Raw genomic sequence first — 18207 nt, 5'->3', positions numbered from 1 at the left:
GGCCACCTCATGCCAAGAGTTGACTCATTGGAAAAGACTCTGATGCTGGGAGGGATTGGGAGCAGGAGGAGAAGGGGACGACAGAGAATGAGATGGCTGGATGGCATCACTGACTCGATGGATATGAGTCTGGGTGAACTCCAGGAGTTGGTGATGGACAGGGAGGCCTGGTGTGCTGCGATTCATGGGGTTGCAAAGAATCGGACACGACTGAGTGACTGAACTGAACTGAACTGAAGTGGCAGAGCAGAATTTAAAGAATAGATCATTAGAAAGACCCTGATACTGGGAAAGATTGAAGGCAGGAAGAGAAGGAGATGACAGAGGATAAGATGGTTGGGTGGCATCACTGACTCAATGGACGTGAGTTTGAGCAATCTCCAGAAGCTGGTGATGGACAGGGAAGCCTAGCGTGCTGCAGTCCATGGGGTCGCAAAGAGTTGGACACAACTGAGCGACTGAACTGATCTGATGTGTGTGTGTGTGTGTGTGTGTGTATAACAATTACTGTGCTATACATCTGAAACTAACACAACATTGTAAATCTTCTATACTTCAGTTAAACAAACAAATATTTTAGACTGCTAAGTCCTTAAGACTTCTTACTAGATGCTTAGAGTACGTGTTTCTATTACTCCTATTATCTATTCATGTAAACTCTGCTGCCTGGTTAAAGTTTTGACCTACTTTGCCAGGTCATTGCCCTATTCAAAAACCTTTGATTGCTTCCAGCTTTCTAGAAACTAAGTAGCCACTTTGTGTCATACATATCAGCAAGCTACCATCCCCTATATATGGAAATGATAGTTATTTTTACATCCACATCTATATCATCACACTTGAGCCTAAGTATTGTGAGTGAAGCGAGACAGAGAAAGTCAAACATTGTATGATATCACTTTTATGTGAAATCTTTAAAACAACAAAAAAAAGGGTACAGATGAACTTATACACAAAACAGAAATAGATATACAGATATAGAAAACAAATTTACGGTCACTAGGGGTAAGGGTAGGGAGGGATAATTTGGGAGATTGGGATTGACATATATATACTACTCTATAAATTATATAAATAATAGCCTACTGTATAGCACAGAAAACTCTACTCAATACTCTATAATGGCCTATAAGGGAAAAGAATCTAAAAAATAATGGATATATGTATAACTGATACACTTTGCTGTTCACCTGAATCTAACACAACATTGTAAAACAACTATACTCCAATAAAAATGTAAAACTAAAAAAAGACTATACCTTTCCATCCAATTAGAAAAGCTTTTTGTTCTTTGTTTTTGTATCTACAGAAAATGCAACCACATTTTGCTTGTACCTGTAGCAGATTGCTTCCACCACTGTGCCCTTGGTATGTCATAACAATAAAGTGAGTTCTGAGTAAAGCTGTGCTGTGCTGTAATAAGTCTCTTCAGCCATGTTCAACTCTTTGTGACCCATGGACTATAGCCTGAGAGGCTCCTCCGTCTATTGGATTCTCCAGGCAAGAATACCGGAGCGGGTTGCTATGCACTCCTCCAGGGAATCTTCTCGACCCAGGGATCAAACACACATCTCTTACATCTCCCGCATTGGCAGGTTTGTTCTTTACCACTAGCACCACCTGGGAAGCCCTTTGAGTAAAGCTAAATTTATCCAACTGAACAGACAGGCCATTATTCTGTGACAAAATGTTGTTGGCAATTAAATGTCCTTTCAAAACAAAATGATGGTGACGACAAGAAACAATTTTTTAAAAAAATATCTTCATTTGGTGAATATTTAAAGTTGATTGTTAGAGCTATCCTCAATTCAGGCTTTGTTACTGTTCATTGCTTGGTTTATTTTTGCAAATGTCCCTATGTCTATGAAATCCCATGTCTGAGAACAATTAACCAAGACAACTTGACTTAGCAAAATAAGGGCATGCTGTGACATTTGGCCTAAGGCAGTGGTTCTCAAAGTGTGGGCATGAGATGGCATGAGGGCATCAGGGTTAACTGGGAACTAAAGAGAAGTGCAAACCTACTGAATCAGAAGCTCTGGAGAGGAGACCAGTCATCTCTGTGTTTAAAAAGGCCTCCAGTGGATTCTGCTGCTGATAAAGGTTGCAGACTTTATCAAAGTTGACTGAACTCTCTGACTAGGTAGGGAAGATGAGAAAGTGCTGAGACAAAATATCTAGAGGTTTTTAAATGCCCCTCTAAGGTCATTTTTTAGTCCAATAATTCTTCATCTAATTTATTTTGTAGGGATTTGCCATGGTTATTGACTAATCAATTTTTACAAAAAGAATTAATTGAGATTTATTTCCTAGAGTCTACAGTGAATGTTTTTATAAGTGCCTATTCAAAATGGGATGTGGGGGGCGGGGTTAGTTGCTCAGTCGTGTCTGACTCTTGCAATCCCATGGAGTATGGCCTGCCAGGCTCCTCTGTCCACAGGATTTCCCAGGCAAGAATACTGGAGTGGGTAGCCATTCCCTTTCCCAGGGGATCTTCATGACCCAGGGATTGAACTGAGTCTTCTGCATTGCACTGCAGACAGATTCTTTACCATCTGAGCCACCAGAGAAGCCCCAAGGTAGGATAAATGATACTAAATATAGACCATAAGTGATTAGGCTTGTTACTTCTCAGGGTGAGAAGACAGTTGATCTAAGAAAGTTGGAGCTGAAGCTGTAATTGAGTGACTGAAGGATCTAGGGACCTGTGAACTCACTTTATGTAATGTCATTTCAGTCATTAGAACGAATGCATAGTTATTATAGTATTATAGTATAGTATAGTATCTATAAATTTCTATAGAAATTTCCATGATGTAAGCAGGAATTATGACTGTTTATGATAAATTATGTCAGCATTCCACTACTGTCTTGAATAGAAAATTAAAGTCCCACCTAAGCTAAGTGAGGGAAATCCTAGAGATTGCTGATCCCTGAGAGAGTATGAAACTGAGGTGACAGTAATTAAAGTCACCCAGCAAGGAACATGAGCTCCACATTGGGCAGGATACAGAGGGAACCTGAACTTGTCCCTTATAGATTCTTTTATCAGAGAAAATAACCAATTCTGATGAAATAATAACTAGACCATAAACAATTACAATTTGATAGCCTAATGCTTCTTATGGTTTTGGGATTTTTTAAGATTAATGTAGAAACTTTTAAAATATTATGTTTGAGAAGGAAGAAAACTCAATGCAAACCAGCAGCTCTCCACACACACATTTCAGGTTTGACCTATATACACAGTCAGCAATAAAGGATGCTGGCAGCAGTAGACTTTCCTGACAATTGGAAGTGGAGGGAAAGATGGGATGTGGCCTTGACCGTGGGGCTCACCCTCATCAGGCTGTGCCTTTTCAGCCATGTGAAGACAGACAGAGGAATGGAGGTGCACTGACCCCATTCATGATACATTCCCCCAATTCCCGGCTGTGTTGACTCAATAGACGTTGACTAAAAGAGTGCAGTATGCTACGCTAGACAGGATCTAGAGACAAAAGCCTATGAGAGATCAGGGCCCTCAAGGCACCCACACAACTACAGGGTAAGATGTGACTTGGTTCCTGGCACACCCTGAGCCACATGCCCAGGCTAATTTGTGAGTGCAGATGTGAAGGGTCTGAGGAGAACTGTTTTCAGCTGTGAGCAATCTGGGGCCTCTGTCCTTGTTAGCCTTAGCATCAATCAGTGCTTACACATACACACACATACATCCCAGGCTTCTAGTTACCCCCTGGGAGGGCATTATGGCAGCCTTGACATTGAGCCTTCCCCCCAAATCCAGGTCCTCAATCAGGTCATGGCTGCCTCCTTTCCTGAGGAGCCAAAGATTCCCCCAGAGACTGGGATTTCCGTGGAAGTATAACAACCCTTGGCTGCAGCTATATCCATTGACAGAGGCTATGTTGTTATTGTTTAGTCACTAAGTCGTGTCCGACTCTGTGACCCCATGGACTATAACCCACACCAGGCTCCTCTGTCCATGGGATTTCCCAGGCAAGAATACTGGAGTGGGTTGCCATCACCTTCTCTAGGGGATCTTCCCGACCCAGGGATCAAACCTGTATGTCCTGCTTTGGCAGGCAGATTCCCTGCCACTGAGTCACCAGGGAAGTAGATAAGACTATAGATCATCTCAAATTTCAGAGGTTGTTCCTGTTTCTGATTCTCACTGAGTTTTCAAAGCAAATTAACCCCTTTGTTGACCTACCCACAGGGTCTAGGTTTCTCTCAAAAGGAGGATCATGACCAACTTTTTCCAAAAAGTTTGAAAGGCAGTGGTTCCCAAATGTTCATTTAATTATTAACTACATCAAAATCACCTACAACATAAGAAAAATGCATTTATAGGAAATGGATCCAAGATTCACTTACCCAGAACCTTCTAAGATGGAGCTCCTAGTGCATGTGGCTTTAAAAATTCCACAGGTGATTTTGATGTGCCATGAGCTGGGAACCACTGCACTAGGGCAGTGGTTCTCAGCCTTTAGGGGAATCACCAGGAGGGCCTGTTAAAGTATAGATTCCTGGGCTTGATCTCCAGAATTTCTGAGTCAGCAGGTCTACACTGGGGCTGGAGAATTTAAGTCCCACTAAGTTCTCAAGTGATGGAGATGCTGCTGGTCAGAGATGAAGCTTGAGAACTACTGTACTAGGGGAGGGCAGGGGCCAAGTCTACTGGAGACCTGGTCCCTGGCTGAATACCCCTATTACCCTGTTGACCTCCTATGGCAGACACTGCTCTTCACCCCCTCCCTTTATGCATTCTAGCCAAAACTTGATTTTTCTGGAGGTAGTAATGCTCTCAACTAATAGAACTACATTGATCAGCTTCCCTTGAAGAAGGGGGTGGCTGTGGGACTAAATTCCAGCAAACAAATCTTAAGCAGAAGTTGTTGGGTGGGGCTTCTGGAAAAGCATATTAAAGCTGGTGAGGAGGAGGGTGATGGCTGAGCTGGCATTTTCCACCTTTTGCCCCTTGCTTTTCCTCTTTTTTCAAGCCTGGAACACAGAAATCATGATTGTAGTTCCCACAACATCAAGTTAAGAAAGCTCCCTGACAATTTAACACAGTAACATTTCTGCAGCAATATCTGCAGGTTCCACACACATGGGGTATGAAGGGTGGACTACATTTTATATAAGGGGCTTGATCATCCACAGATTTTGGCATCCACAGGGGTCCTGGAAACAACCCACACAGATACTGAGGGAAAGGGAAAAGGGAGAGTTGCTCAGTTGTGTCCAACTCTTTGTGACCCCATGGACTATACAGTCCATGGAATTCTCCAGGCCAGAATACTGGAATGGGTAGCCTTTCCCTTCTCCAGGGGATCTTCCTAACCCAGGGATCGAACCCAGGTCTCCAACACTGCAGGGAGATTCTTTACCAGCTGAGCCACAAGGGAAGCCCAAGAATACTAGAGTGGGTAGCTATCCCTTCTCCAGAGGATCTTCCTGACCCAGGAATCCAACCAGGGTCTCCTGCATTGCAGGTGGATTCTTTACCAACTGAGATATCAGGGAAGCCCTAAAAAGTAGTGAAGACAAAAGTCGCTCAGTTGTGTCTGACTCTTTGCAACCCCAAGTCAATAGAATTCTCCAGGCCAGAATACTGGAGTGGGTAGCTGTTCCCTTCTCCAGGGGATCTTCCCAACCCAGGGACTGAACCCAGGTAGGACGTCATATATAAGATCAGGTTAGGCTCTGCCATCAAACTTACAAAAAAACTTTGGTCTCAGAAATGCTGGTATCACTAAAACGGTAGTTTCTGTACCAGCATCTTCGCTTGGAGCTAATCTTGTTTCATTTCCTCAGGTTATCTGTCATATCTGCCACGGTGTCTGTGGTTGTCACATATACACTCCTCACCCTCCCACCCCACCCCCCAAAAAAAATCTTTCGAAGCTCTTGCTTGTGGCTATGTCCACTGTCTTGGCCATTCAGGCTACCAGAATCTGTCCCTGGATTATCTTAATAGCCTTCTCCCTAGGGGGTCTATCTCCCTCCAGATTGATTTCCCCAACTCCGCTTTGATTTGCTCTCCATGCTGTAGCCAGAGTGGCCCCTATGACACAGAAATTATTGTGCTCATCTCCTGCGTAAAACATATATTTGGATTTCTGTTGCCCTCTGGATAAAGTTCAGATGTCTTAACAGGACATTACAAGCCCCTTGTTGATTTTTCAACCCTTATCTCTTGTCATTTTCCATGTCAAGGTCAAAGCCCCTGCCTTACTATTTTTAGATCTCTTAGAGAAAGCTATTTGCTCTTGTCTTTGTACAAGTTGTTCCCTCTTGGACAATGTACTAGTGAAAATCATAACTCTTCCTTCAAGATAGAAACTAAAGCTAAATTATGAGTGTTAGTGTGTGCAGAGGCCTACACTAACCACAGCCAAAACATCCAGGCCTGTCCAATCATCTTATTCACCCTCTACCTATGTTTATTTCTGGTTAATGCTTGATTCTTTTTCTTCCAGAATGTACTAGAAGAAGCAATGAAGAAATAACTACCAAATAACTACCAAATAACAACCAAATTCAGACTTGTGTTGACTATTCATACATACAATGAAATATTTAATGTATTTCTTAAATTTTCATTTTATAGCTACAGAAGTGATATAACCAAGTGATAGAACATTTGGAAAAAAAACACAGAGAAAAGATCCATATTTTCATCATTCTATAAAACAATTACTATGATTATTGTCGCCTAGAAGGTAAGCTCCCTGAGGGCAAGAGCTACACTTACCCTATTTCCTGCTGTGTCCCCAGTGCTTTTAGTTTTGTTCAAAATGTAAATATCTGGATGAATGACTGATACATCATTTTGGTGTATAGAATTCCAGATTCAAACATATTTGAATTTTCTACCATACACCTATTAGTCAAATTTGAGAATTTCAATTACAATACACTTTACAGTAAAGTGTTGAAGATAATCAGAGAAAGATGGAACTGAGGACAGACTACACTAGTAAAGGAAAGGCAAAGGAATATATTTTTCATTAAAGCTTTGGGAGAGATAAAGCAAGGAGAAAATCAAACTGACCCTCAGAAGTATTTGTATCATCAATGACATGGGTAGGAGTAACATTGAAGGCAGGGGAGACACAAAGCAAAAAGAGTCACAAAACAAAAAGGTATCATGCATTTTCATGGACAGAGAGTCAACAGATGACACTGCATACAGAATATATGCCATATCATCAAATAAAAATGTCAGTATCTGGTATGGACTGTAGGTGGAAGCCATCTAGAGAGGTTTCTGAGGAGCAAAGGAAGGAATGGATGAATTAAATAATAATCTGTCCTTATTACCTTCAAAGGTGTCAAGGTCATAAAAGTCAAGGAAAATCTGAGAACTGTTCTAGACTGTAAGAAACTAAAGAGAAACTAAATGCAATGCAAGATTCTGACCTGAACACTTTCCATTTATTATTTATTGGATCCATTTATTATTGATTGGAAAACTCAGAGTTTAAAGATTCCATTGAAGTAATGCATCAACATTAATTTCCTAATGTAGATGCTTGTGTTATGGTTACAATACATCATTTTGGAGAAAAGGAGAAGAGAAAACATATACCCATTTGAATGCAAAGTTCTAAAGAATAGCAAGGAAACATAAGAAAGCCTTCCTCAGTGATCAGTGCAAAGAAATAGGGGAAAACAACAGATGGGGAAGACTAGAAATCTCTTCAAGAAAATTAGAGATACCAGGGGAATATTTCATGCAAAGATGGGCACAATAATGGACAGAAATGGTATGGACCTAACAGAAACAGAAGATATTAAGAAGAGGTGGCAAGAACACACAGAAGAATTATACAAAAAAGATCTTCATGACTCAGATAACCACAATGGTATGATCACTCACCTAGAGCCAGACATCCTGGAATATGAAGTCAAGTAGGCCTTAGGAAGTATCACTATAAACAAAGCTAGTAGAGGTGATGGAATTCCAGTTGAGTTATTTCAAATCCTAAAAGATGATGCTATGAAAGTGCTGCACTTAATATGCCAGCAAATCTGGAAAACTCAGCAGTGACCACAGGACTGGAAAAGGTCAGTTTTCATTCCAATCCCAAAGAAAGTGAAAATGAAAGTTGCTCAGTCATGTCCAACTCTTTGTGACCCTATGGACTATACAGTCCATAGAATTCTCTAGGCCAGAATACTGGAGTGGGTAGCCTTTCCCTTCTCCAGGGGACCTTCCCAACCCAGGGATCGAACCCAGGTCTCCCACATTGCAGGTGGATTCTTTACCAGCTGAGCCACATGGAAAGCCCAAAGAAAGACAATGCCAAAGAATGTTCAAATTATTGCACAATAGCACTCATCTCACATGCTAGCAAAGTAATGCTCAAAATTATCCAAGCCAGGCTTCAACAGTATGTGAACTGTGAACTTACAGATGTTCAAGCTGGATTTAGAAAAGGCAGAAGAACCAGAGATCAAATTCCCAACATATGCTGGATCATCGAAAAAGCAAGAGAGTTTCAGAAAAACATCTACTTTATTGATCACATCAAAGCCTTTGTGTGGATCACAACAAACTGTGGAAAATTCAATAGATGGGAATACCAGACCACCTTACCTGCCTCCTGAGAAATCTGTATGCAGGACAAGAACCAACAGTTAGAACTGGACATGGAACAACAGACTGGTTGCAAATCGGGAAAGGAGTTTGTCAGGGCTATATATTGTTACCCTGCTAATTTAACTTATATACAGAGTACATGATGCAAAGTGCCAGGCAGATGAAGCACAAGTTGGAATCAAGATTGCTGGGATAAATTTCAATAACCTCAGATATGCAGATAAGGCACCCTTATGGCAGAAAGCGAAGAAGAACTAAAGAGCCCCTCGATGAAAGTGAAAGAAGAGAGGGAAAAAGCTGGCTTAAAACTCAACATTCATAAAACTAAGATCATGGCATCCAGTCCCATCACTTCACGGCAAATAGACGGGGAAACAATGGAAACAGTGACAGACTTTATTTTTGGGAGCTCCAAAATCACTTCAGATGGTGATTGCAGCCATTAAATTAAAAGATGTTTGATCCTTGGAAGAAAAGCTATGATCAAACTAGACAGCATATTAAAAAATAGAGACATTACTTTGCCAACAAAGGTCCGTCTAATCAAAGCTATGGTTTTTCCAGTAGTCCTGTATGGATGTGAGAGTTGGACTATAAAGAAAGCTGAGCACTGAAGAATTGATGCTTTTGAACTGTGGTGTTGGAGAAAACTCTTGAGAGTCCCTTAGACTGCAAGGAGATCAAACCAGTCAATCCTAAAGGAAATCAGGATGATTATTTATTGGAAAGACTGATGCTGAAGCTGAAACTCCAATACTTTGGCCACCTGATGCAGAGAACTGACTCATTAGAAAAGACTCTGATGCTGGGAAAGATTGAAGGCAGAAGGAGAAGGGGACGACAGAGGATGAGATGGTTGGATGGCATCACCAACTCAATGGACATGAGTTTTAGCAACCTCCATGAGTTGGTGATGGACAGGGAAGCCTGGTGTCCTGCAGTCCATGGGGCCGCAAAGAGTTGGACATGACTGAACGACTGAACTGAACTGATATGGTTACGTAGGAAGGAAATATTCCTTTATGTTAAAAAATACACACTAAAATATTCAGAAAAATGGGACATTATGTTGGCAACTTAATCCCAGACATTTATTTTTTAAAAACTTTGTATACTAAGCTTGAAATTACTTTTTAAAAAAATTAGAATCTTGAAAGTTGGGTCTTGACATCAGTACTTATAAACTGCCCAGGTGACCCTAACAGACAACCAAGGCTAGAAACCACTACTGTAGATTCTGCATTATCAACATTAAGGAAAAAAGGTTAAAGATTAGTACATGAACTATAATTTATTTAGCCAAACTATTCCATTTTTTCTTTCAAAAATGATTTAGCAAAGAGTTTTGCTAGGCCAGACAAGACAGAATCTCTTCCCTACAAGTACCAAGTCTCATGGGAAATAATCTATAAGCAAAATAAGTGCTGAAATAATATAACTGTTATCATTTGTTCAATAAGTAACATGTGTTAGATACTATACTATCTGATAAGTCCAACACTGCTATTATCTTCTTTTTACAGAATGTGGAATCCTAGGCACAATGAATTGAGCAATTTTCCCTAGACTCTAGGGCCTAGGGCACAGATCTATGTTGACTCTTGACCACACTGATGTATTAGAGGAAAGGAAAGTGCTTTGAAAACACACAGATGGACCTTAACTGAAGACTACAGGCATCAGGGAAGCTTAATCAGAGGAAGAACATCGATGTATCTTTAGATATGCACTCTATTTTCAATTTAATTACCAAAAATACTTCTTTTTATTTTATTTTATTATTATTATTTTTTTTTTTTTGCCACACCACTTACAGGGCCTTAGTTCCCTGGCCAGGGATTGAATCCAGGCCCTCGTAGTGAAAGAACCTAGTCTTAACCACTGGGCAACCAGAGAGTTCCCTCATATCACTTTTTTAAAAAATTTCTTTAATTTAAACTTTTTATTTTGTATTGAGGTATAGCTGATTAACAATACTGTGATAGTTTCAGGTGAATGGTAAGGGACTCTGCCATACATATACATGTATCCATTCTCCCCCAAACTCCTCTCCCATCTGGGCTGCCACATAACAGTGAGCAGAGTTCCATGTACTTCTTAAGTGAACTTCCCATTTAGGAGCTGTGCTGCTATCTCTCCTCTTTGGTGTGATTCTAAGTAGAATTCTGGGACAAAGTATATAAAAAAATCCCATGACTTTCAATACCTATTACCACATAGCTGTCATCAGCAATATAAGGGTATCAATATTACTGTAGCCTTACCAGAAGTGGGCACTGATACTTTAAAACTTCTTTGCCACTAGTAGAAAACTATTATTTCTTTATTACAAGTTAAGCTAAACATTTTCTGTTAATGCTTTCTTTAAAGCATAAGTTTAATATCTTCATAATTACTACCAATAGTCTCTGTGCATGGCACCAGCAAAATAACATCTTAGAATGTCTCATACTAAAATGAGGCTGTCATTTTTCCCTATAACCACAAAAGTGGCTGTGTCACAACAGCAGCATTCAATGACATCAGATTTTTACACTCACGCTAAGATCCTTGACCTCTAAGACTTACTGTAAACTCAATGAGGACAGAAAAAATGTCATTTGATTTTGAAATCCTAAAGTCAGCAAGTTAAAATGCACTCTATAATTCTTTGCTGTAAGAATAACTAAATAAGATAATGGATAGTGACAAAATATAAATTGACATCATACTTTCTGAGCTCCATACACGTGACACAAATAAATTTAGCTCAGTAAACATCACATGAGAAAAAGGAGAAGTAGGTTGTTCCTTCTTTCCATATAACTAGGGCACCCGTGATTCCAGTGTGCCAAGGACAGTTCTTATTTATACCTTTTGTTCTCACATCCTATCTGCTTAATTCTGGATTGGGCAACACACTTTATGGTCACTCTACATCAAAAGAATATTCCTTTCATGAATAGTAGATCTAAGTGCAAAGGAAAGCTCCTGTCCAGAGAGCTGGTCTTTGTGTCACTTTGAATTTCACTTTAAAAACCTATAAGCAGATAATTCTTTGGGCCTCATGGTTTTTTTTTTTCCCCCTTAAATAATATTTTACCACTTAAAGCTAAGTAACAACCTCCAAATAGTTAATCGCTAACTAACAGAATATCCCCTGATGGTATCAACACTCTTTATTCCATTTTGTTGATAAGAGAAGAGACAAATGGGAAAAAAAAAAGTGACTTATTCCAGGGCACATCAAGTATGAATTATCAGCAAGGTGAAAGGAGGCTACTGGAGCTCCAATCTCTGGTTTTTGATTAATTCTCTGAACCACACAGCCATTAATCTGCAATTAGATCTCCTGTGTAGTTTGGCTTGAGATTTTACTTAGTAAATGGCTTTGTAAACTGCAGGCCGTAATAACCTATTTCAAGTTATATGAGCAAAATCACAAGCATACCTTGGATAATATTTTTTAATGGGCATAATATTCATGGTTAATAATATTTAAATTTCACTGAACAACAGTCTGAATTCAAGCCTAATCTATAGTTCTAAGTTATCAGAAGGCAAAAGGAATATTTATAAAATAGGTGAAGTATAAATAGTTAATACTTTGGGTAATTAAAAACAAAATTGTTACAGTTTTACATTTCAGAAGTATGTATGTCTACACTTCATTCCACAGTGCAGTTTGGATAAGATTTTAGCAGATTAACATCCCAAATTATAACAGTCTTAATGGAGCTAGCAAAGTCATTCTTTATAGCAACTAAAACAAAAACTTATAGAAATAAATGTAATACACTATGTCTAAGACCCATATATAAAAGAGGCATACCATATATGTATTTGATGAACTATTATTATACTTTGTCACACCCAGATTAATTTATAAACATATTGTAAAGTCAAGGTACCATTGGCATCTTGTGAAGGTGGGATAAGAAACTGGTAAACTCATGTAAAGTTCATTTAGAGGAATAAATTTCATAGAATAAACAAAAAAACATTTTAAAAGTATAAACAAACTACAACAATAAAAAATAGTAATTTTCTGGCACAGACCAATGGAATAAAATGCAAAGTTAAGAAACAGGCACAGGTGCATAAAGTATTCAATAAATGAAAAATAACAATGAAAGAACAGAAGGACTTAAGAAGCAATGTTATGACAGCTGACTCGATCCACACCTCACATCATTCAGCAAATAAATTCCAGGTGAGATGAGTATCTCAGTGTAAGAAAGCAAAAACAAAATATTTGGGAAGGCTTTTCTACATATTATGTAGGAATTATTATAATATTAGTACAATAATGATAAACTATAATATTAATTAATAATATTTAATATTTAATAATATTAAATAAACATTATAATAAGTTATAATATTATTATTCATATAGAGGTCATTCTACATGACTTCAAAGATAAAAAGACTGATAGATTTGATATAAAACATAACACTTATTGAAATAAATATGTATTAAGGATAGCAATCAGTTTTCTGCCTTTCATGCCATAATCACTTAAATTCATCATTTGTCTTTTAATTTCATTTAGCTCCTTGACACACAAAAATTTTTTTAACTATAAGAAGTTAAAAATACCCATTTCTTCTTTAAGGTCTCTTTCCTTTTAGCTGTGAAATTGTTTTCTTAACCCCAAACCAGAACAATTTTCACTTCATTTTCTTGTGATTTTTTTTTCATTGTTTATGTTAATTAAACAAATGAGAAGTCAAAATACAGCTTTCCCCTCTATTATTTGTTTGATTTGAGGATGTTAATTAACTTCTCTGACATGATAATGTCAGCCTATTACAGTTACTGTTAAGATTAAAATACTTTCTATAAAACATTTATCATATTTATTACAGAACCTATTACAAACAGCATCCTACAACTTGGTCTTTTAACGCTGCAGTCTGAAGTTATCAGATGGCCAAAGAGCATTGTAATCCAAGAGTACTAAAAGGTTCCTTATACACTAGAACCACTGAGATTATTTATGAGCTTGAAATATAAATAGGATATTTACCCTTCTTCATCTTACCTCTAATAGACCATCCTCTGGCAGATCTGTACAGTGGACAGCATTCTGGATCTTAGTTTTACCAAAGATTGCTCGGAGGGTTCCAGGGCGTAAATGTCGGGCAATTTCCTATTAAAAACATACTCATATATAAAGTCAGTCATGTAGTGTTAATTAAAAAAGCCACCAGCTATATGAAACACCTGAATTATTCATTAATGAGATACATGTATATGTTACTAGTAATGATTTTTCCTAGAAACAGCACAAATGCATGAAAACTGAGCAATGAACATTCTCAGTTGACTCACAAAACTTTCACCTGGCCCAATGTAACATCCACTGTAATCTATGTTGAAGGCAACAATAATTACGTCTCTTCTTATCAACAGATTATGGGAGTCACATAAAATATGAACCCAGTTCATAAAATACAAGTGAGAGACTTGTATTTTATAAAGACAATAGAGATCCTAATGACTTAATTTAAAATGAACTAGTCTGACAGCATTGATTTCAAAAGATTTTTTTTTAATGTAACAGTTTTATCAGTTTAGTGCTACCTCACACTTAGGGGAAAAAGTTAAAAATAACTCATAAAATTGTGGGTAAAAGAAATGAGGTTAAAAAAACTGAAGACGTGGGAATATCAGTGATATACTTAATAGTCTTTATTTTTCTAAGTTAAAGATTTTCTAAAACCCTATTTTAATTTTGAAGTATATTGTACATGCAAAAAAGGCATTGACTGCACATGAATATTTAGGAATAATAATGAAACAAATACCTGTGTACACACCATTGAGCAGAATTAAAATAATATTAAAATAACTTCCAGCGCTCCCTGTGTGACCCTTCCTCATTCCATCTACTCCCGTCTCCATCCAGAGGTTACAATTATTACCCTGTTATTTTTCAAGGCATTGTTTTTCATATTTGTCCATGTAAATATGTGTAGCTGTATCTCATTTTTGTTACCATATATATTCCAATCTATGACTGTTTAGCTGCTAAGTTGTATCTGACTGTTTTACTACCCCATGGGCTGTAGCTCGCCAGGCTCCTCTGTCCATGGGATTTTCCAGGCGAGAATACTGGAGTGGGTTGCCATTCCCTTCTCCAGGGAATCTTCCCAATCCAGCAACTAAACCCACGTCTCCTGGATTTGCAGGTTGTTTCTTTATCTCTGAGCCACCAGGGAAGCCCCCAGTGTAGAACAGAACGTACTTTATCTATTTTCCTGATGACTGACATTCAGTTAATCTCTCTCTCTCCCACCTCTCTCTCTCTAGCTCACACACACACATACATGCGTGCACACACAAACAATTCTGCTACAAGCATTTTTGTAAATGGTGCACATGTGCAGTTTTTCTGTAATCTTAGGGCATATACATACTCAGTTTCCCTAAGTACTGTCAAACTACTTTTTTAAATAGCTGAAACAATTTGCCCTCAATCATTATTGCATACCAGAGTTAAGGAATTTTACTACAAAGGGGAGAGAAATGGAGCAGTACTGGAGAGAGAGGTGGGATAAAGAGAGGGTTGTTTTTTTTTTTTTGAGAGAGAGAGACAGGATGTAACTTTTAAAGTTGGAGAAATAATAGCATGGTTCTGTGCTGATAGGAACGATCCAACAAAGTGGAAAACTGATGAAGCAGAAGGAAGAAGAGAGAGTCGTTGGAGAGATGGAAGTAAGTGACTAAGCAGAGAAGTTGGCTTTATCTAAGAGCATGAAGCATTCATCCTAAACATCAAGACAGTACACGGGCCCAGTTACAGCTGTGGGTTTATGTGGTAGCTGGAACTTATGGAAGTTCTTTCTCTACTTTTAAGTTTTACTGAGGTATAACTTTACATATGATCACATGCATTGGCTTTCAGTGTACTGCCCCATGAATTCTGTCAAATGTATATACTCAGCAACTCTCATCTTAAACAGAATATAGAACATTTCTAAAGTTCCTTCTAGATACTTTTTTTTTTTTACTCATTTTGACTATTTTCAAGTGAAAAAAGTCAGCAAGATTGTCACCAACTGAGAGGAAGGATGAGGAGGAAGTTTTGGGGATCTGAGGAGAGAAAAGAAGGCATGAGGTAACATTTTAAGAGGGGAGAAACGTGAATGAATTAGAAAAATGGATGTGACTCCACTAAGGGCCTCTTGAGGTCAGTGATCACAAAAGAGAGATTATTCCTAACAGCTATGTGTTCTCCACTCATGGACACAGGCAAAGGTGAGGCAGAAAGATGAATTTAATGAGGGCTGGGGTTTTATCAAAACAACATGAGAGAGGGGTAAGGGAGGCTCAGGGTGTATGTAAGAAAACGATGATAATGATGGACAAAATTTATTTTTAATTGAGGAAGAAAGTAAAGTGGGGGAGGACAAGGAAAAGGGTGAGACACAATGAAAAGGTAGATCAGTGCATTAGAGCTCCTCGTGGGATGGGATGATTTATGGAAATCTGTGTGTTAGAAGAAATGAGCTGGAAAGTTAAGAGACTAGCTATTTGAAATTGGAATTACTGGGGGTGGGCAGAGATGGGGTTATAAAGATTTATAATGACCCATTTTAAGGCATAACCATGCTGAGCTCAGGTGGAAAGAAAGAAGGTTGAAAGAAAGGACAGCAGCTGGAGAGGCCAAGGTATGGAATGGGTTGTGCTGTGCTGTACTTAGTCGCTCAGTCGTGTCTGACTCTTTGCAACCCCATAGACTGTAGCCCACCAGGCTCCTCTGTCCATGGGGATTCTCTAGGCAACAATACTGCAGTGGGCTGTCATGCCCTTCTCCAGGGGATCTTCCCAACCCAAGGATCAAACTCAGGTCTCCCGCATTGCAGGTGGATTCTTTACTGACTGTGTCACCAGGGAAGCCCTAAGGAATGGATTACCTGTATGAATATGCAAATCACCAAGAATTATGACAGGTGTAGGGTATGGTGCTGGGATGCTGAGCAGCATTCACAGCTGTGATTTCATCACTTCTGCACATTTTAAAGGCATGTATTTAATTACTTAAGTCATAGTTTCAAGGTTTCTATCAAATGTCAGTTACAAATGTATCAAGTTTAAGAAAAACATTTTGATCAACTACGAAATAAGGATGACTTTATATTTTATTTCATATTCATTATTTTTCATTCTGTTCCTCATAATTGTCTGGGAATGAAGTACCCAATATTCAACACCTACTCTACTTATAGAATGCAAAAGTAGGAAGTCAAGAAAAACCTGGAGTAACAGGCAAATTTGGCCTTGGAATGCGGAATGAAGCAGGGCAAAGACTAATAGAGTTTTGCCAAGAAAATGCACTGGTCATAGGAAACACCCTCTTCCAACAACACAAGAGAAGACTCTACACATGGACATCACCAGATGGTCAACATCAAAATCAGACTGATTATATTCTTTGCAGCCAAAGATGGAGAAACTCTATACAGTCAGCAAAAGCAAGATCAGGAGCTGACTGTGGCTCAGATCATGATCTCCTTATTACCAAATTCAGACTCAAATTGAAGAAAATAGGGAAAACCACTAGACCATTCAGGTATGACCTAAATCAAATCCCTTATGATTATACAGTGGAAGTGAGAAATAGATTTAAGGGCCTAGATCTGATAGATAGAGTGCGTGATGAACTATGGAATGAGGTTCGTGACATTGTACAGGAGACAGGGATCAAGACCATCCCCATGGAAAAGAAATGCAAAAAAGCAAAATGGCTGTCTGGGGAGGCCTTACAAACAACTGTGAAAAGAAGAGAGGTGAAAAACAAAGGGGGAAAGGAAAGATATAAGCATCTGAATGCAGAGTTCCAAAGAATAGCAAGAAGAGATAAGAAAGCCTTCCTCAGCAATCAATGCAAAGAAATAGAGGAAAACAACATAATGGGAAAGACTAGAGAGCTCTTTAAGAAAATTAGAGATACCAAGGGAACATTTCATGCAAAGATGGGCTCGATAAAGGACAGAAATTATATGGACCTAACAGAAACAGAAGATATTAAGAAGAGGTGGCAAGAATACACGGAAGAACTGTACAAAAAAGATCTTCACGACCCAGATAGTCATGATGGTGTGATCACTAATCTAGAGCCAGACATCTTGGAATGTAAAGTCAAGTGGGCCTTAGAAAGCATAACTATGAACAAAGCTAGTGGAGGTGATGGAATTCCAGTTGAGCTATTTCAAATCCTGAAAGATGATGCTGTGAAAGTGCTGCACTCAATATGCCAGCAAATTTGGAAAACTCAGCAGTGGCCACAGGACTGGAAAAGGTCAGTTTTCATTCCAATTCCAAAGGAAGGCAATGCAAAAGAATGCTCAAACTACCGTACAATTGCACTCATCTCACATGCTAGTAAAGTAATGCTCAAAATTCTCCAAGCCAGGCTTCAGCAATATGTGAACTGTGAACTCCCTGATCTTCAAGCTGGTTTTAGAAAAGGCAGAGGAACCGGAGATCAAATTGTCAACATCCACTGGATCATGGAAAAAGCAAGAGAGTTCCAGAAACACATCTATTTCTGCTTTATTGACTATGCCAAAGCCTTTCACTGTGTGGATCACAATAAACTGTGGAA

The 18207-nt window shown here is 38.7% G+C and overlaps 1 protein-coding gene across 3 annotated transcripts in view; it reads right to left on the bottom strand.

The window, feature by feature from the left end:
• Positions 1–18207, bottom strand: part of NME7 (NME/NM23 family member 7) — a 238487-nt gene that overhangs the window by 41053 nt on the left and 179227 nt on the right. For all 3 annotated transcript variants that reach the window (XM_040263560.1, XM_040263561.1, XM_040263559.1), the window contains exon 11: positions 13639–13746. In XM_040263560.1, coding sequence (XP_040119494.1) covers positions 13639–13746 — 108 coding nt within the window. The remainder of the gene's footprint in view (positions 1–13638; positions 13747–18207) is intronic.

The sequence above is a fragment of the Oryx dammah genome, unplaced genomic scaffold, assembly GCF_014754425.2.
Source record: "Oryx dammah isolate SB20612 unplaced genomic scaffold, SCBI_Odam_1.1 HiC_scaffold_21, whole genome shotgun sequence".
NCBI lineage: Eukaryota > Metazoa > Chordata > Mammalia > Artiodactyla > Bovidae > Oryx > Oryx dammah.
This window is presented reverse-complemented; position numbering and strand designations above follow the sequence as displayed.